Here is a 22,083-nt window from a genome sequence, read left to right as displayed (position 1 = left end):
GATGCATCTGTTTGCAAGAGCTTTCTAATTTTTACAACAATCTACTATTGTTTCACTAGACTCAAATGCTATAAAGCCATACATTCACTTACTTTCTTCTTCTGTACTGGTGCAAACATTTCACTAATTCTCTGTTGTTTAAAGATGTCATTCTTTTCCAATAATTTCTTATGCAGCCAGTCTGGGTGATGAACTCTAGGTACAGGGTTAGCTACCTACAATCAAAAGAAAGGCAATAACAAAGACTTGTACACCTCCAGAAACATAATATCAAAGGTAGAGAGATAGACATACGTTCACACACAACACACAACATAAACACACACACCTGAACTAAGACAACAATGCATACATACAAACAAACACACACACACACACTTTACACCACATTTGCATTCATGTGCATACACACACCTACACATGCATGTATGCACATACAGACTGAGAAACAGAGAAAAATACTGCACACGTACATACATACGCACATACAGACACACACATACATATAGATGTACATACATACATGCAGAGATGTACACACACATACACACATATATACATACATAGAGACATACATACGTACGTATGTACATTTCTCCACACACACACACACACACACACACACACACACACACACACACACACACACACACACACCTGTTGTAAAGCAGCTGGAATAGTAATGATTTTCTGTATACAACTACCAAGTCTTTCTATATAATAGTCCCAGTCCACAATCTGAAATGCAAGTCGAAAGAGAAACAAAACCAATGTTAGCCTTTCTTTAGATAAGGAAATACATAACTCTTTGTAATCTGACATAAATTATCCATGGGGTGAATGTTAGTGTTTGATACAATGCTGAAACTTATGATAAAACAAACCCAATACAGCATTTGCTACAATCACTAATTGTACTACAGAATAATCACTATGCTCTCCTTGCTGACACTGTAATTGCACTAGAGTAAACAATATGCTCTCTTTGCTGACACTGTAATTGCACGAGAGTAAACATAACTCTCTTTGCTGACACAGTAACTGCACTAGGGTAAACAATATGCTCTCCTTGCTGACACTGTAATTGCACTACAGAGTAACACTGTGCCAAGTGTTATTTATCCAATTCAGTTGTTTACTTTCCCTGTTTGTAACAGGTTTCATTCGTCCATGGTCTGATGTTGGCAGTTATATTAAACATTTCTAAACGTACAGTAGACTTACACTTCTGATATCAAAGTCTGACATGGCTGAAGATTTAAGCCATTTCTTGAGATAATGTTTCATAATACCAGGTTCTGTCTGGAATATAGCCAATGGTATGGCTCTCTCTGTAACAGGGGCACCTTCTGGTTTCCTTGCTATCACAAACTTACAGGCTAAACCTTTATCTTTCACCATCTGATCACCTAAAAACTGAACAGATGTAAGACAAACAATTGTTATGGCTGAAGCTTGGGTTAGGAGTAACTACAAACATTATGTCACATCAGTGCAATGAGGTCATATCTGCTATAATCTTGGTCCTGTAACATGTATAATGGGAATGCTATACCAATCAGAGTATAAAAATACTACAGCTATGTTGGCCTTGTAACATGTATGAAGGGAATACTACCAATCAGAGTAATACTACAGCTATGTTGGCCTTGTAACATGTATGAAGGGAATACTACCAATCAGAGTAATACTACAGCTCTGGTGGCCCTGAATCTTCATTTCTTAATTAATCTAGCATATAATGACTGCTGTACTGCTACATGTAGCATTGCCCAGTGAGGGCAGCAGTCAGCTGACATGTCATGTGATGATCATGTGATCAACAACATGTCTATCATTCTATGCATTTGGCAACAGGTGACTGGTGGGTGTGGTTTATTTGACTATAGGTGACTGTGGGTGTGGTTTATTTGACCACAGGTGATTGTGGGTGTGGTCTATTTGACTATAGGTGACTGTGGGTGTGGTTTATTTGACCGCAGGTGACTGTGGGTGTGGTTTATTTGACCACAGGTGATTGTGGGTGTGGTCTATTTGACTATAGGTGACTGTGGGTGTGGTTTATGTGACCACAGGTGATTGTGGGTGTGGTCTATTTGACTACAGGTGACTGTGGGTGTGGTCTATTTGACCACAGGTGACAGTGGGTGTGGTTTATTTGACCACAGGTGATTGTGGGTGTGGTCTATTTGACTACAGGTGACTGTGGGTGTGGTCTATTTGACCACAGGTGACAGTGGGTGTGGTCTATTTGACCACAGGTGACAGTGGGTGTGGTTTATTTGACCACAGGTGATTGTGGGTGTGGTCTATTTGACTACAGGTGATTGTGGGTGTGGTCTATTTGACTACAGGTGATTGTGGGTGTGGTCTATTTGACTACAGGTGATTGTGGGTGTGGTCTATTTGACTACAGGTGATTGTGGGTGTGGTCTATTTGACTACAGGTGATTGTGGGTGTGGTCTATTTGGCAACAGGTGACTGGTGGGTGTGGTCTATTTGACTACAGGTGACTGTGGGTGTGGTCTATTTGACTACAGGTGACAGTGGGTGTGGTTTACAAGGCATACATATATAATACCTGTCATTACCTCTGCAAGTCTTTTGGCTGTACTAATGGAAGTTGATTTCTGTGCTCCGTAGTCTTCTAGTTTCCTGGACATACTTCTGTTTTCAGAAATTAAATCAAACAGTTCACGGTCTGGCATATTGGCTGCCTGTTGAAATACAACAAATATTTAATAACACTTTTAATACATCAATAAATATTAGTAGCTCACTAAACATTTCCCCAGTTATCTACCATGGCTTCATCCGTGTTTTCTGTAGTTACAACACATGTGTGACTTCAGACAATTATCCAAAACTCTATCAAGTTGGTAATGTCCTCCATCACAGTTCATTGAGGGTTGTAAAATCTGTATACGGATTCACCTTAAAGACTGAACGTTTACACAGATCAGCTTTTATCATTCAACTTATATGATATATGAGGAAAATTCTGATCCGCCAACATCCTTAGGCAGATGAAAACCACTTGTGTTGTAAGATGTAAGACCAATACCTGGCTGCCAAGTACTAGCATAGTGGACTAGACCTTGCAGTGTTGCAGCCAGAGGGGTTTTGTTGGGTCATTTGACACATTTTTTGGACCTAACCCACAACTTTGGAAGTGACAGGTCATAGATGACCCACACTAAAAATAAAAATTGTATGCAAATATGTTTGGCAACATGACCACGCCTATAGCAACAACCAAATGATCGTGTATATTGCATAGAAAACAAGTGTTGGATAGGCAACTGCATAATCATTCAGCAAATATCTAGCATGGATCAGCCTGTGGGTAAATGTTTTGAAAAACTGCACAGTTGTGCTACAACGCTATTGCCGCTTTTTTTGTAATGTCCCCAAAAATTTTTATGATGACCCAGAAAAATGAAAGTTTTGGGACACTATGTCTCACTCTTTGAAAAGGCTGGCTGCAACACTGACCTTGTAAATAAAAGGAATCACACTCCCTTTCTTGATAAGATTGTAAACATACCTTGCTATAAAGGACATCTAGCCAGTAGTCTGCTACCTTGGCAACAGCTTGGTAACATTCTTCTAATGTTGTACCTTTCAAGAAAGCTTCAAAGACTGAGGATTGAAATATCTTGATAAGTTGTAGTTCACCGTTACGTTTGACTTCAAAGCCCTTCAGTTCAGCCAAGGAGCCGTCAAAGTTAAACACAGCATATCTATGGAAAGAGGAATAATGCAAGAAGTTCATCAAAAGAAATCAATCAATGAATGAAATTGTTGTGTTGTGTTGTGTTGTGTACTGTACTGTGTTGTGTTGTGTTGTGTTGTGCTGTGCTGGGTTGTACTGTGCTGTACTGTACTGTATTGTATTGTACTGTATCGTATTGTACTGTGTTGTGTTGGGTTGTACTGTACTGTACATGTACTGTGTTGTGTTGGGTTGGGTTGTACTGTACTGTGTTGTATTGTACTGTATTGTATTGTATTGTATTGTATTGTATTGTGTTGTGTTATGCTGGGTTGTGTTGTGTTGTGTTGTGTTGTGCTGTGTTGTGTTGTGTTATGCTGGGTTGTGTTGTGTTGTGTTGTGTTGTGCTGTGTTGTGTTGTGTTGTGCAGGGTTGTTCTACACTGTACTGTAATGTACTTTCTTTGTAATCTACACATGGTTAATCCAGATCAAATTCAGAAATTGAGATACAGTCGCCACTTGTGCAGTACCTCATTGCCTACATGTTAAACTTTGCATCTATTTACACCAAGACAACTTAGCTTGTCTCCGCATCTACCTCATTCAGTGTAAATCATCAGATTTTTGTACCTTTTCTTGAGTTTCTTTCCCTCTTCTTTGGACGCCGGTAGAATCATAGACAGGTAAGGGCCATCCACTTCAAAAAAGATAGAGTTTTCATTTCTCTGTAGATATGTCAGGTTGGCTGGATCAACCAGTTCTTGATATTGGTCATTGGTAAAGAAGTCCTGTATGGGTAGAAACAATACAGTAACAGCTATTGTACAAAGTAAGTATTCTCCTTGTCAGGAAGGCTTAGCATTTCTGAGTTTAACACAAAACGACACACTAACAGAAACACATCAGAGGATATGGTAGTTATCATCAACAAAATAGCATATAGTTATCATGATATACGATACCACACATCACACACAGACACACAATACCACACACACACACACACACACACACACACACATAATACCACACACGCACACACACACAATACCACACATACATATACGATACCACACACCACAGACACACAATACCACACACACACACACACACACACACACACACACACAATACATACATACACAGCATTGAAATACAATGTGTAAAGGTACAAGTACTGACAACGTCACTACAATTTTGTAAACAATTTACAATATATATCCTGACCTTAACCATGATGTTCAACATTGCTCCTGGATATGAGATTGTTACTTTAGATTTCTTAGCATCAGTTGTCTTGACAACATAGTTTTCAGGAAAACTGGCTGGCATAACACACCAAATACCATCTGTGTCTAACTCTAATGGACGGCTGTATAGATAAAATAAGAACAAAAAGATCTTGAAATATGTTCATCAGGTCTGTAAAACAAAGTAATAATACATTCTTGTATCAAAAGCAAGGGTTCTTAGTACTTACGAGTAATGTTTTGCCTGTTCAGGTCGACAGGCTTTGTCAAACTGTCTGTTTGCTGCCTTAACATTGTATAACTAGACAGTGTAGTGGCAGATGACATGGTGGCAGATATCATCGACAGAGAATGAGACAGGTTATCCAGGCAAATTAGAGAATCTCTTCACAGAAGACAAGGGGGCAACACCATGAACAGGGGACAAGGAGCCTACAAATTACATCATCACTGCGATCGTGTCATTGCATTGCGAGAAGACGGCTTTTATGTTGTTACAGTTAGTCTTGTTTTGTCTTTATTACATTTGAAATAACATTTTTATCAGGAAATGATGGACAGACATGTTGATGTAGAACAAAGACTAAACATCATCAATGATAGAGAGGGATTTACGGGTGAACCCAGGGTACGGTCAGGTGACAACCATCCCCCTGAGAAGTGTGTGCAAACCCCCCAGCGCGTACACAATATACAAAATGTACAGCATTGTATGGAGAGATGCGCAATGCATCTTGGAACGGCAACAGGTCTATACATACCCAATCTGTTCCACCAACTCCCTAGCTTTAGTAATAATATTAGCACCAGTATGGCATACAATACATACCCAATCTGTTCCACCAACTCCCTAGCTTTAGTAATAATATTAGCACCAGTATGGCATACAATACATACCCAATCTGTTCCACCAACTCCCTAGCTTTAGTAATAATATTAGCACCAGTATGGCATACAATACATACCCAATCTGTTCCACCAACTCCCTAGCTTTAGTAATAATATTAGCACCAGTATGGCATACAATACATACCCAATCTGTTCCACCAACTCCCTAGCTTTAGTAATAATATTAGCACCAGTATGGCATACAATACATACCCAATCTGTTCCACCAACTCCCTAGCTTTAGTAATAATATTAGCACCAGTATGGCATACAATACATACCCAATCTGTTCCACCAACTCCCTAGCTTTAGTAATAATATTAGCACCAGTATGGCATACAATACATACCCAATCTGTTCCACCAACTCCCTAGCTTTAGTAATAATATTAGCACCAGTATGGCATACAATACATACCCAATCTGTTCCACCAACTCCCTAGCTTTAGTAATAATATTAGCACCAGTATGGCATACAATACCAGCCATTTCCATTGAATACCAACGTGCTCTGTATAAAAGAACATTACAATGGATTAATATCACCAAAAAGTAACTCACGAAAAATCACGATGCTTTAGTGTTTCAACCATGAGACACAATGACAATGTTTTCACACACAGAGATGACTTCAAGTGCTAAAGAAACAAGCCATTGAGAATGACATAGTCCCCGCTATGATTGGGTTTTAAGGAATTAGCACTACTCTGATCACGCAACAACACTTGTGAACCTAAATCAAACAGACTTAGATATGTTGTGTCTGCTTGTCGGACATGGAACATGCCTACAACAAGAAAGGATTGTTCGGGTATGGGGGATCATATCAATATGAAAATGGATATGCAAATGTATGTCATAGAACACTGTCCTAATACCAACTCTGAATGAGATCTGTTCAAGCATGTCTGAGTTATGGCTTTGGACATGGAAAATTCACAAACAAAATGGCTGCCAGGCAGCCATATTGGATCGTATCATGACGAAAATGGATATGCACATGTATGTCATAGAACACTGTCCTACTACCAACTTCGAATGAGATCTGTTCAAGCATGTCTGAGTTATGGCTTTGGACATGGAAAATTTGCAAACAAAATGGCTGCCATGCAGCCATATTGGATCGTATCACAATGAAAATTGATATGCACATGTATGTCATAGAACACTGTCCTAATACCAACTTTGAATGAGATCTGTTCAAGCATGTCTGAGTTATGGCTTTGGACATGGAAAATTTGCAAACAAAATGGCTGCCAAATTGACGTGCATATGTATGCCATAGCATGTTGCCCCTGTACCAAGTTTGAAAAAAATTGGTACAGGCATCTCCAAGAAACGGCTGCGGACGGACGGACGGACGGACGGACGGACAGACGGAACCCAATCCATAAGTCCCCGTTCCGGACTTCGTCCGCGGGGACTAACAATGGCAGAGGTTCCACAGACAAGTTACCACATTGACTATCAGTTGGAAAATAAACAATTGCAGCCATTAAAATCATCAAGTCAATGTGTAATGTATTCAGCAGAAGCCTGTTTTCACTGTACTGTGAAAGAATAGCAATACTTATCAGTGTTCAGTGTGATTGGGTAAAGGATCCTGCTGTGTTTATTGTGTCACTGTTATTGTATGATTTGCTTTCAGCGTCTTTGATCACATTTTTGTGGATACTGACACTTTATAAATAAAGTATTATTATTATTATTATTATTGTTAGTCTAGAGTTAAATTTTGTCTATCTTTGTGTCAAGAACATCATATCCAATGGGTGAAAAAATGAAGTAACTTCATTTCTCCTGTATTAATGTCAACAAACCTATCTCCTCTAATACAATTCACTGTCTTAGAGTTGTAAAAGTGCTGTTATGTATGAAGTAACTCAAAATTAGTTACATAGTCTTCTGGTGAATACTATGTTTTTGGCACTGTAGGATTATTTGACATACATATCATTTTGAAAACTATGTTATCTTTTTAACAAAATGACCAACCAAGAAAATAGTTACAGATATAATCATTATGAGAGGATTAGCATGTATGTAGATCTAAGGGTAGTAATGTGATCCTGCTAGAAAATATGTCCACAAGTGGGTGAACTGAACGAATCAATGCAGGACTTCCGTGTTTGCCATATACACACATACTCTCGATCATCGTGGGATACCGGAGGGATTCACACAAGTAGACTGAATGTAACTTTTCAAGCAAATATGAAGATTATGTTGAGAGCACCATACATGTATATTACTTACCCTTTTCTCATGACATAGCCATAGAATGAGTTAAGGATACATTTATGAGCTAACTGTAGAGAATCATACAGGACTTCTTTACTCTTACAACTCTTAATCTCAGCAGCGTCTCCTTTGTCCATGGCGGCTGCTAATTTCCTTTTCCAAACCTGTTGAAGGGACACAGTCCAGATATGAGCATTTTATATTATACCATACTCAAGCCAAGTTATTGTCCTCAAACAGAAAATATGGAATGTACACCCTGGTTGTTTTACGTCATGACAACTCGTGTCTATGTAGCTGGATTTGAGGTCCAAAATATGAGTCAAAATGTTCCAAATTGTTTATTATTTTCCCCAATTTTTCATAATTATGCTTGAGGAGGTATAATTATATTATTCCGCATATTTTACTTCATTCAGTAGGAAAATACGAGTGACCGAAGCGCACCTTGTCAAAACTCGTAGCAACACACCCTTAAGTCACAAGTATTTTCCGGCTGAATGAAGTAAAATATGGGGGAATAATATCTTGCAATTGTTTACAAAGAATTCCCCTGGACTTTGCTGGGACAGCTGGTAGGAGAAATGTGAATTAAGGTGAATTAAAGTGAGTTAAGATGAGTTAAGGTGAGTTAAGGTGAGTCAAGACGACAAAGATAGAAACCTTCTTACCTTGAGTTGACCTTTGAACTCATATCTACGATCCCTGAATGCCCGTACAGTGTCAACATAAAAGGAATTTTCTCGTTGACAGACGGTAGTCTGACGCCGTTCATGTCTTGTAACATGGATCTTTTTGTAAGCTTTCCTGCAGTATTCTACAAAGAACATAGAAGATCTAAAGTGAATGTACTTGTATTTGATATGACAAGATCAGATTAACGCTGAGTTTGTAAGCTTTTTACTAAAGTGAAAATACTTAAACAAAACCACAGTCCAGTATAATGTTAGAGTCTTCTAGTACTCTGCGATTGTCTTCTGGCATGGTTAGAACAGCTGATTGCATAGTATGGATTGGATTCCCTGAACATTTTTTGATCCGTAACAGAAATGACATCATTGGATCATTTATGGTTATATCTTGATACCAGGTTTGAGTTCAGCCAATCACACTACAGATACATAACTACATAGAGATCCGGCCAGCCAATCACACAGCAGATACATAACTTCATAGAGATCCAGCCAGCCAATCACACAGCAGATACATAACTACATAGAGATCCGGCCAGCCAATCACACAGCAGATACATAACTACATAGAGATCCGGCCAGCCAATCACACAACAGATACATAACTACAGAGATCCAGCCAGCCAATCACACAGCAGATACATAACTACATAGAGATCCGGCCGGCCAATCAAGCAGCAGATACATAACTACATAGAGATCCGGCCAGCCAATCACACAGCACATACATAACTACATAGAGATCCGGCCAGCTAATCACACAGCACATACATAACTACATAGAGATCCGGCCAGCCAATCACACAACAGATACATAACTACAGAGATCCAGCCAGCCAATCACACAGCAGATACATAACTACATAGAGATCCAGCCAGCCAATCACACAGCAGATACATAACTACAAAGAGATCCAGCCAGCCAATCACACAGCAGATACATATCTACATAGAGATCCAGCCAGCCAATCACACAGCAGATACATAACTATATAGAGATCCAGCCAGCCAATCACACAGCAGATATATAACTACATAGAGATCCGGCCAGCCAATCACACAGCAGATACATAACTACATAGAGATCCAGCCAGCCAATCAAGCAGCAGATACATAACTACATAGAGATCTGGCCAGCTAATCACACAGCAGTCAAATAACCATATATAAATCTTACCTTGCAACCGTTTCTTCTCAATGGCAGCTTGTTCTTCCTTACCCAATTCATGGAATACCCTTGGAGGATCTCCCGGATTCAGTCCTGGAATTCTTTCCGTCTCTAACTGCTGTTGGATACGATTAAATTCACTACGGTTTGCGGGCACTGAAATAAAAAGATTTGATATAATGTACTTAATGAGGAAATAAAGTTGACCTTGTTGTCAGAAACGTTTTTTTCAATGCCAGTCATAATGGTGTTGTTAGTTTGTGTTGCATGCCAAAAAAAAATGAAGATACATAAACTTTGGTTCTTTTTGGCAGACGACATCTAGTTGTCAGCAGCTGGTAAACAATTTGCATACCTGGTATGACTACTTTTTGTTCCTGCCTGGTTTTTTAGATTCATGAGTATATCATAAACTGTCAGTAACCATGGTAATGTATTCAAGTCCCAAACTATATCATGTGTTGTACACCATGTGAATTCACACAACTATACATTCACGTCAATGAATTCACACAACTATACATTCATGTTAATGAATTCACACAACTATACATACATGTTAATGAATTCACACAACTATACATTCATGTTAATGAATTCACACAACTATACATTCATGTTAATGAATTCACACAACTATACATTCATGTCAATGAATTCACACAACTATACATTCATGTCAATGAATTCACACAACTATACATTCATGTCAATGAATTCACACAACTATACATTCATGTTAATGAATTCACACAACTATACATTCATGTTAATGAATTCACACAACTATACATTCATGTTAATGAATTCACACAACTATACATACATGTCAACGAATTCACATAACTATACATTCATGTCAACGAATTCACACAACTATACATTCATGTCAGTGAATTCACACAACTATACATTCATGTCAATGAATTCACACAACTATACATTCATGTCAATGAATTCACACAACTATACATTTATAAACGACTATATGACAAAACTTACTTATTTCACCTCTCCAACTCCATGTCATATTACGTTGACAACCAGCACCTGGTTTATTGAAATCACAGGTAGCACACACAGCTTCATCAACAACAGCAGATGGCTGTAGTTACAATAAATAAACAATTTGAATTCTGTTAGTGTTACACATCTCTTATTCATTCCCATCTGTGAGTGTTGATAACTGGGTATTGCAAATACATTCGGCATTCAGCAATGTATTTTCAATTCAGAAATTTGTAGACAAGGCACAATCTGAGTTATAAGCTTTTATACTTAACTAAAAATACTTACATAAAACCTTGATTAAACTATTCCAGTATAATGTTAATGTCAATTAATGCCTTCTATGATATTATAATTGTCTTCTTGCATTGTTTAAACAATCGATTGCATGGTAGGAAGTTCCTTGATATTTTATTACATGCTTCATATCATTTGCAGATTGTTAGGTACAAAGTAACACTTTAAATGTGTTATGTATAAATATATGTATAATAAATTATGTCATTGGATCATTTATAAGTTATATCTTAATACCAGATGTGAGTTCAGTTAATTGATAATGATGTTTAAGTATACATCAGTAAGTAGAATACTGTGAGTACCTTTTACTAAGCAGTAAAATTACATCCCAAAAACATATAAACTCGGCTTGTGTCCCTTTAATATGAACAAAAAAAGTACATCCCCAAAAACCATATAAACTCAGCTTGTGCCCCTTCAATATGAACAAAAAAAGTACATCCCCAAAAATCATATAAACTCAGCTTGTGCCCCTTTAAAATAGTGTGGTTCAAATTACCAGACCCTGAAGTTTCTACAAACAAGGCCGTAAACATAACTCACCAATAGTTGATAAAGATAACAATAGCGTAAAGTGAAGGTTAACCTACAATATCTATGGCAACAGAAACTTACTTGTAATCTGTTTGTTAGAATAATATTAGGATACATAGCACCGACATCTAGATGGTAGATTATAGGGTTTTCAAGTCTAGCTGGTGTATCTCTCAGAGCTGATAACTTATCTTTTATATCTTCACATACCTACAAATATAGTAACAATAATAATAATTAGTATTAAAGCAGTCATATCGATGAGGATTGGGTATTTATTTTCGATTTCTAATTTATAAAACAATTTTATCATGCTTCCTACTTGAAAAATCGAAGTCAAATAACATATGCCAAGTCCTTGTTTGTAACTCAATATATTGCAAAAGATTTAATAAATGTGTAAAAAGTTTGTTATTGTACGTACAAGGTTGAACTTCACATTGTCACAAATAATAAACATTGCATAGCAGCATAGAAAAAATGATAGATTAATATAGCACATGCACAAATATTGTAAATTGGATATTTACTCAACTGAAACTGAGTTATTCACCAGTTGGTTTCAGTATTTGTTACTAGTTACTTATAAATACAGTAGCCCTAGAATATGTCTTACTTTTACTGAGTGTTTTTGTTAAGGGTGGTAAGTAGGTTCCCCAGTCATTTTACCCGGGTTCTCTACCAAAATTATATTACAACAATATGGGAACTATGCCAGTTTTACCAAATTTACCCCTGTCTGTTATCAGGGTTCCCGCACCTTAGCAAAAACACTGCCTGAAATGTACCCCTATTTTATTTCAGGTTGAAATCAATAACAATAATGGATAAAGTAACCATCAAACTTAAAAACAGCAATCTTACTTCATCAAAGTTAGTAACTTTCTCCATGGGTATTTTTTCTTCTACTTCAATGGCATGTTTCATAGTTCGGTCTATGGTATCTATCAATTGCTGGAAGGCTTCAGGCACCTAAAAACATACATTATACATCTTGTAAAGATTACTGAAGATAACGAGATTTAATTGTAGTTAACATTTTACATCTTTCTTCGGAGGAAAAGTGTATTTGAACACATAAATTTATGTAAAAGGCACACTATTGAGCTTAAAGTCTTCATACTTCTAAATTTGTGTTGCAAAGATACTATGAATATTAGTATATTACACATTACATATTGACTTACACACACACACACACACACACACACACACACTTACATTGTACATATACATGTAATACCTACAGACAAATGGACAAACAGACAGAGAAACACGCAGACACACACAACTTCCCTATAAACATACATCCACACATACCTACATATACACGTAACACCTATGTACGGACACAGTCAGACAAACAAACAAACAGACAGACAGACAGACAGACAGACAGACACACACACACACACACACACACACACAGTGTGGCCATGTACATGTAAATCAGTTTTGAACACTTACCATTCTAAATCTACATGGTAAATCAGCTCTGAACACTCCAGATTCTAAAGCCTCAACATGGCCACCAACGTAAGTTTCAGAGTCCATTACATGACCATCATCAGTCAGTTTGTTTAGAATACTTTCTTGTTTATTTGGGAATACAATATTAGCATGGAATGCCTGAACCATTAACAAAGCTTCACAAAGGGTTCCGGATCCTTTCCTCAAAACCTGCGATTGGTGAGCAGGATAAAAAAATTAATAAATTCCCAGAGACCAACTGCACAATACAAACTGTCCATTGTGTATGTGCAAGTCCTTCAAAGAATGGTAATGTACAGGAATCAATTATTTGCCAATGAACTTTTTCTTTTTAATTGGTAAATATAATAATCAAGATAAGTGTGAACACTGAATGAGGTTGAATTATGCGCAGCCATCTGAGGAAAACTTACTATCAGAGACACCACTCTATTGTGAGTGTAATTACACCAATGTTCATTGATAGCTTACATGAACATACAACTGTTTGTTGCAACAATAGTTTTAGTTTGTGTATGTGTTAGCTTGCCAATAACTGACTTGTAATCTTGTGGTATGTTGGATCGCTATTATGAACACTTATCTTCACAGGAATGATAAAATATATGTAATATACAGCTAGAACAGAGTGTTCACCAGAAGACTGTACATAACATATACATTTACAGCTAAAAACTAAGAAACAGGAAACAGACTTTTAACTTACCTCATCCGGTTCCATTGGAATAATTGTACACAATGCAAAAATGAATGGATGTACATATTTCATATAAAGATAGTATGTAGCCACAGCATCAGACACTGAGTAGTTAGCCAATACTTGTGGTTCTTCACTTGCCATACGACACATTTGTTCAGGATCTAACTCTATGGGGTCGTATCTAAGCTTTGCTTTAGTTGCAGCCTTCAGATTCTGTCCTCCTACAGGTAAATAACTGTCTCTTTTCACCCATCTGAAACCAAAGATAAACATGATAAAGAAGGCATGAACAAAAGGGTAGATAAGTTGGGGATTGGAACTATCAACAAACACATGCACATGAACACAAACACACAAACACACAAACACACACAACCACACAATCACACACACATGAACACACCATGCACACAAACACACAATCATACACACACCCCATCCTTCCCTCCAACCCACACACTTTGCTATACTTACACCATTACTGAACCTTGAATTCAGCTGTGCTAATAATTCTGACATGTTACTGAGCCTATAACTTGTTTTACATACACCGCATTACTGTACTGTTATATTACACACCAAACCTTTTTACATCGATGTACAATGTGTGGCAACTGTGTTTTACCTGTACGTATCAATGTGAATGGTATCGCTGTGTTTTACCTGTACATATCAATGTGAATGGTATCGCTGTGTTTTACCTGTACATATCAATGTGAATGGTATCGCTGTGTTTTACCTGTATGTATCAATGTGAATGGTATCGCTGAGTTTTACCTGTATGCATCCATGTGAATGGTATGTCTTGATTTGTACTCTCCCTGGTTGTCTTTCTGAAATCCTATCTCTTTATACATGTCTATGCTATGATGGTTACATCTAGCTTCTACAAATGGCCTACAGAGAAAAGACACACATTACTATAGTAAGTTCTTGAACAAAGAGTGGTTCTGCTTTATCTTTGTCAAATGCATGTATCTGTAATAACTCCGGAAATAAATAACCATCGCAGATGAAAATTTACAACATGACAACTGTTTCAGCACTGATTTGTATTGTAGTTAGTACTCATGAATATTCAGTGTTCAACCATTGAGTAATGTATTTCTATCTCCCATGATGCAATAACCCATAGCAAAGATACCCTATAAAGGCACAAGATCAACTTAATGTTTCTCTGAAATCACAAGTAATTGTAGGTGATGTAAAATCATGAAATGACTCTCCAGAACCCATGTTTTATGAAAGTGTCTCTATTTCCTGGAGTGGTGTTCTCTTCACATTGTATAAGGGAGAACTACATAAACAAGCATGGTGGAACTACAAAGTGTAGGAGACACCCTAATGAAAAAAAACGTCTACATACCAATCAAACATGTCACCGTTGTAGGTAACAAATATGTGTGGTTTGATTTCCAGTACATGATCGATAAACCTTCTCAGTAAACTTTCTTCATCAGCTTCATTCAAAACAATAAATGGTCCTTCATATTCTGGTTTAGGTGTGTACTCAAAATCCTCCACATCTTCAGATACCACCTCTCTATTGGTGATAAGGTAACCCTGCATAGAAACACAGACCCTGGAGTAAACGTCTGGTGGAATCAATAATATGCAATAATAATCTTTACAGCCCAGATATGGGTTTTGAGGACCAAGGTTGCATGTGAAAGGGCCTGACTTTAGGAGGACCTGTAAGCCGTAATACTGAGGTTCGCAAAACCCACATCCAGGCTATAAATGGTTTATCATATACACCATGTAGTGGCATGGAAACAGCACTTGCATCATCACATAATCACATATTAATTTGCATAGCATGGCTAATTTGCATGTAATGATAATTTGCATAATATGCACAGTGTGGTCATTTGCATAACATGGCTAATTTTGCACATAATGGTAATTTGCATAATCTGCATAATATGGCTAATTTGCCTACTCCCTCAATGGTATACTATGCATATACATGTACACCAGGATCACATTAACCTGCCTGTCCATATGTACACAGGATTACATAAACTTACCTGTCCATCTATCATATAGGAAATCATCATGATACAGTCAGTCTCCATATCAGGGAATTTTAAAGGTAACTTTGTTGTTTCAATATCAAAGGCAAACACTACTGGGTCCTGAAAATAAGAACAGATAGTTTCCATGACCAACTTCCAACATTGCAAACATGAATGAAGTAACACTAACAGTGCTTGTCTTAGTTTCTTAGTTTCCAAGAAAAACTTCCAATATTGCGAATAAGAATGAAGTAACTGGACTTGACATAGAACAGCCTCATAAAGAATCCACATTATAAAGTAGGCCAACTTACAGGTCTGTCTAGTAGATCATCTCGTTGTGTGATATCAGGCGGTAGAGTACCACGTCCTTTTACAGCATACCAATGACCCTATGAAGTCAACAATTAATATATGGTTTATAATCAGTGGTGGTACACACACACAGACACACACACACACAGACACACGATCAAATCCACAACATCCTTCCAACTTCATGAGCTGTACGAGAACAAATGACTAAATGTGAGGTATCAAATTGCGCCATGAAAACAGAGAAAATAAAGATAGTTCACAGTTGATCCACAGGGTGCCCTTGCTATCATACAGGTATTGCGTATTTCAGTACCCCAAATTTTATGTTAGACATCATGAACAATTGATTTTCCTTATACATTGTCAACTGAACATAAACATTCACATATGATACTAGGGATTTTTATAAAAATAAATTAAGTTCATAACACACTGGCAGTTCAATTGATTAAATAGCACTAACTTTTGATCTGTCTTGATCAATGATTCTCATCAGAATGACAAATATTATAGTTACAGCTGACCTCTAGGTGGCAATATTATCAGCCAATCATAGATTTTAGGTAGTTTGACACACTAGTGTCTGTTGATTTTGGAATTGTAGCATCTGATGTTGATCACTCTGATGAGGATTATTGACCAGGTCAGATTGAAAACTAAATACTCTACTAATACTCTAGTCTTCTCAAAGTTCTTTTTGGTCATCACACTGTGGTTGAACAAACTCAGCTCTACTAAGTTGCACTACTTGTGTGTTATAGCCTTTATAATTCATTTGGTCTACTTCAAAGTTAATATTTTTGGTGACATAAAAATAAATAAAAGTAATAATAATAAAATCTTACCACATGTATTTTTTTATCAATGGCAACTCTAACATGATATGGTACATCATATTCTCTGATGTCAATGATATTGTCAAACTGGTCTGACTGTTTCCTGAAACCTGTACTAGAGTTAGATGCATCTCCACCTCCGGATAAATGACTAAAAACAAAACATAAAACAATTAATGTTCATGGACTCTGAGTTCATTCTTACTCCCCTGATGACGCTGATGAGATGTCGGTGAAAATTTGGGCTCTGCTTTCAAGAAATAATTTGACTCTGTGAGTAGAAATTTCATTACTAACTAAAACACAAATAATTCCTTGCTTGAAGGCAAAACAGGGGTATAAAAGGCCCCCTAACTTCATGCAAGTTATTGTCAAATTTGAATGTATACAGTGAACACACAGTGATTCCTCTATGAAAATCTATGACATCAATGAGCAGCTGGTGATTTTTGGTAATAAATTTGGTATGTGTGGATGTGTGAATGTCTAGGGAATGTGTGTGTTGTTACAAAAAGTTGATATTTAGACATGGTATATGCAATTTTGGACAAACATGATTGCACTGGGGCTTGTACCTGGGGAAACCTGCATTGTTTGGTAGAGTCAAACTGGACGACACTCTTCTTACTAACAGTATGGTAAATTTAATCAAACCCTGAATGGGTTCAAACCTCAACTGCAGTGGTAAGAGGCAAGTGATTTAACCACTCGGCCACCGAAAACCCATCATTTACTTGTATTACTATATAACTTACTTGGTAAGGAGTGTTGTATACACATCATTTGCCTTCTCTTTCTCCTTGTTCTTTCTTACATGTGGCATGATATCACGTCGTGCCTTCATCAAATCAGACACTGTCTTAAATGATAACTTTAGACAATTCCTCTTCAAACCGACAAGATGGTTTGCCTGAAAAAATAAAATGATTCCAAATGATATATCTAAGTATTGAATAATCTTACAATTGTCACAAAATATAATTATTTGACATGATTTGCCCAAAAACTGATTTTAAACAAATCAATATTTCCTAATATTTCACAACTCTTACAACCAGCTTTTTCTTGAGTTTGGGGAGAACCCTGCTCTTGAGTGAAACACTAAAGAATATATGTACAATTTGACAGATAATTCCCGGTAGGTAAACACTTCACAGGTACTTTTTACTATTCAGAAAAATTACGATGGTAAGGGGATCACTTTCTGAGAATAAATAAGACCATGACCACCAAGTACTTATTTTAAAATATACAACACTTACCAAATCTAAGTCTTCTTTTGCTACAGTTTCTATGCTTGCTAACACACCTTGGAATTTACGTCCCAGAAAAGCTGACACTTCTCTCTCTGTATTCTTCTTTGTAACCAAATAGAAGTATGGTTGAAATGGCAATGATACCTGTCATAAAAAAAATCAACTTTATGAGTTACTTAAACCATGTCATAAAGGTGGTCATTCTTAATTCTATGTTTTTCATGACCTGACCAACCCTACATTTATTCATTCTGGTGAAATCACTTTAAAATGATGCCCTCTATGGCAAGATTTGGAAAAAATCACATCACAGATTGTTGAATGGCAAACCCATGAGGGCACAGTTGAGTTCAAAATATTGTTTATTGCTATGCTGACATTTGAGAAATGTCCTAAAATACAGACATTCAAGAAATGTTATCAAATACATTGGGTTTATGGACAGGAATGAGAAGAGCGCCCTCAATGGCTGATCTTTAACAACATTTCCCTATCACCTGTATCACCACAACCTGAGTCCTATTTGATTAATTATTAATCTTACAATTGTCACAAAATACATTTATTTGACATGATTTTAAACAAATATATGTACAATTTGACAGATAATTCCTGTAAGGTAAACACTTCACAGGTACTTTTTACTTTTCAGAAAACTTACGATGGTAAGGGGATCACAATGCATTATAATTCTCTCCGATGCTAAAGTATGACCAATTGAGAACTTCCCAACCTCGAAAATCCGAGGTTAGTTAATATGCTAAGCTGTTAGAAATGTGTTAATTGGCCTCATCATCTATATCAACAGAAATAAAGAAGTGTCGGGTATTTGCATAATCTTCTTTTCCATCTTTTCATTGTATGCATGGTGCGCTCAGACCACTATAGAAAGAGGTTGTCTTGCTGCTAGACGTTCGGGCTTCTCCCGACGAAGTTCGCTGTGACGGCGAACGCCCATCCTTGTCGTATTGTAAATTCGGAATAACACCTGAGGTCTAGCAGCTAGACTAGGACATGAGTAGCTGTGGCCAGATTCATAGGAAGTATTTATAGTAGGAGCACAGAAACTTCAAAGGCTTATTTATTCTTTATTGTTTAGTATAATGTCGTAGCGTTATTTTACAAATTGTGACGCGAACTTGGCCGCTTTATAATGAACACGCAGGACAATAGCCACCTTAGCTCTGAAATATGATTTGAGAACTCTCTGTCAGCAGTTGTGTCGCAGTTCTCTGAGTGCACATTTCCAAACTTTGACCCGTCTTTTTTACACCTGACCCTATGAAGACGCGACATTACACAAATATCCATTATCGGATAAAATCTGATTTTAGACTCTAGGTTAGATGCTTGCTCTGATTCACTTTTTATGATATTATCCTATAAAAAGTACTCTGTACGTGCGAAGAGTAATATTAGAGTCTAAAATTCGATTTTGTTGGCGTCTGTCAAATCGCTCCCTAATCTTGCTGCTAGATGTTCGTGCTTTCTTTCGATACTAATTACTATAAGCGAACGAAGTTCGCAGTGAGGGCTTGCCTTGGATGTTCCATCCTCGATAGCGATGTTCGGTCGTGTGTCGTATTGTATCGGAAGAACATCCGAGGTCTAGCAGATAGACTAATCGCTACCATGAAAAGAGGCCAATGGTTTGCGTGATGTTGAAAATAAAACATCCATATGATTATTATATTGAAACGGCTTAGTGAATACACACAACTAGCACTATAAACGGAGATGTGTTCCAACTCAGACTCAGACCACTAATGAATATTTTCAGTGATCTGAGGTTACACAGACAAGGAACACAAAATTGCAGTCCCGTGCTTTTAAGTTTTATAATGTTTTGCACTCGCAAATCCGTGATCAAAGAATGTACACTTGCTATTGGATCCAGGATGAATAAAGTTTAAATGTTGTAAACCTTTCTCGAATATATTCTGACAGTGATGTTGAATTTGAGGGAAAATTCTGTTTGACAATAGAATAGACTAGCCAAGATTACTGACTACATAGCTCTTCAATGTAAGTGTGAGCAGTGAAGTGAAAACAGCTAGTGTACTTCCCGTTTCTCGGACAAGGCAACATTATATCGCCCTTCACATGCTATTGTTTGTAATTGATAAAACAAAAGGCGTTCTATGGAATATCATATCCCTTCGTCGCTAAAATTAACAGAGACGAGAAAATGACGGAAATGCAAGTTATCGAACATTCAGGACAAACACCTTTTTCAGTTAGAAAAACTTCCCTTTTTGAAATGGAGATTAGTCCCCAGCATCATTTTCACAAACCTGCGAAGAGGCCTTGATTGACACAACATTGTACAGTCATGGACACAGTCTATCTGAGAGACATTCCTTACTGTTCACAAATACAGACATTTCTACTAGGCTACATCCATTTCGTAGGGTCTATGATCCATCTCAGACCGGTTGACCACTAGTGGTCTGAGGGTCCATGTCGCCCTGCTTGCATACGGAGTAAGTCGCCTACAAAGAGACAGTTGTGAAACCTGGGCTTACCTGAAATGCTAGTATAGTAGTAACTAAAGATTTAACGCATCTGTGTTCAAATATCAGCAATAAATCGACTATTTAGTAATTTTATCTCGCCTTGGCTACAAAAGTACTAGTCCCTGTCCGGAGGACCAGAAATCCCGAAATCACAAGTTCAATCGTAAAATTTATGCCCAAGCGGACGCCCGATCAAATGTGGCGGAGTTTGTAAGGCGGGACTTTGAAATCAGTCGGAACTGGAAAAGTTCCGATTTCGACACCTTTTGTGATCGTACCAGCGACTACTATCGTCAAAAAGATGTAAAATGAGTACATATTCGACCGATTGCTAATATTTGATAGCTTTATAAAAAAAATTATATGTAATTATTTTGTTATTGGTGCGAAAGTATTTTGTTTTCGCACTCGCTATAGGACGGTTACTTGTCGACGTCGTAGGACGGTGTTGAGCGAAACGCGTGTACCGTCTGCAAGCAGGACTGTGAGCCATGGTACAACATCTGAGCACAGACAAGGAACACAGTTTCTTGTCTGTGATGTGAGGTACAACTACTGACCATTATCGGATTGAGAGGTGTCAACGAGTTCCAGCAAGATGCTTAGTTTAGACAAACAAGTTTTATTTACACATAGCCCCAAAGCATAGGCTGGTGGCGTTATTCACCATATGGTTACAGGTGTAAGAAGGTGCTAAAAGGTGTCACTTTTAGCATCGGCAGAATTGTAATGGTTTTCACTTTGCCACTGGTACAAAAAACATTTGCGTGGACTTTTTATGGAGATATAACATACCTTGAATCGGCTGCCATCATCTTGTATAAAGTAGTAATCTACTGCACTTATCAATCGTCGGTCATCATCTAGAATTTCAGTCTATGACAAAAGAAAATTCATTTATGTTACAAATTAACTAAAAATAATGGATACACACTATGTAATTAATATCAAAAATCAAATACTGAATTTTCTCTTGGAATTAATTTTCACTGTTTTTTCTGGTGTGATATTCCACAATAAAATAAAACCCTTTTGAAAATACATTTTTATTCTTAGATACCATTTATACCTTCCTTAATCAGTGAAAATTAGGTCCAGAAAAAAAAATTTCTCTTTACCATCCAAGTTTTTATTAAAAGTAGTGAATTCA

The 22,083-nt window shown here is 37.2% G+C and overlaps 1 protein-coding gene and 1 non-coding gene across 2 annotated transcripts in view; both read right to left on the bottom strand.

Annotated features, from left to right (window-relative positions):
* The window catches only part of LOC144451829 (DNA polymerase epsilon catalytic subunit A-like), a 38,613-nt gene that overhangs the window by 15,112 nt on the left and 1,418 nt on the right, over positions 1-22,083 (bottom strand). The window contains exons 3-26 of the mRNA XM_078142732.1: positions 21,729-21,809; positions 18,424-18,561; positions 17,917-18,071; positions 17,171-17,312; positions 16,322-16,399; positions 16,020-16,127; positions 15,356-15,552; positions 14,767-14,886; positions 13,996-14,242; positions 13,266-13,478; positions 12,663-12,770; positions 11,880-12,008; positions 10,959-11,061; positions 9,966-10,112; positions 8,768-8,913; positions 8,112-8,260; positions 6,274-6,366; positions 4,946-5,090; positions 4,349-4,506; positions 3,549-3,744; positions 2,593-2,718; positions 1,225-1,416; positions 654-738; positions 93-211 (exon numbers count right to left, since the gene is read on the bottom strand). Coding sequence (XP_077998858.1) covers positions 93-211; positions 654-738; positions 1,225-1,416; positions 2,593-2,718; positions 3,549-3,744; positions 4,349-4,506; positions 4,946-5,090; positions 6,274-6,366; positions 8,112-8,260; positions 8,768-8,913; positions 9,966-10,112; positions 10,959-11,061; positions 11,880-12,008; positions 12,663-12,770; positions 13,266-13,478; positions 13,996-14,242; positions 14,767-14,886; positions 15,356-15,552; positions 16,020-16,127; positions 16,322-16,399; positions 17,171-17,312; positions 17,917-18,071; positions 18,424-18,561; positions 21,729-21,809 — 3,375 coding nt within the window. The remainder of the gene's footprint in view (positions 1-92; positions 212-653; positions 739-1,224; positions 1,417-2,592; positions 2,719-3,548; positions 3,745-4,348; positions 4,507-4,945; positions 5,091-6,273; positions 6,367-8,111; positions 8,261-8,767; positions 8,914-9,965; positions 10,113-10,958; positions 11,062-11,879; positions 12,009-12,662; positions 12,771-13,265; positions 13,479-13,995; positions 14,243-14,766; positions 14,887-15,355; positions 15,553-16,019; positions 16,128-16,321; positions 16,400-17,170; positions 17,313-17,916; positions 18,072-18,423; positions 18,562-21,728; positions 21,810-22,083) is intronic.
* LOC144451881 (small nucleolar RNA U109) lies at positions 1,655-1,803 on the bottom strand. The gene has a single exon (XR_013482312.1). It is a non-coding gene; the product is annotated as a small nucleolar RNA U109 (small nucleolar RNA).

This window comes from Glandiceps talaboti, chromosome 21 (genome assembly GCF_964340395.1).
Source record: "Glandiceps talaboti chromosome 21, keGlaTala1.1, whole genome shotgun sequence".
NCBI lineage: Eukaryota > Metazoa > Hemichordata > Enteropneusta > Spengelidae > Glandiceps > Glandiceps talaboti.
Note: the sequence above shows the minus strand (reverse complement) of the source record. Positions and strands in the feature narration are given on the sequence as shown.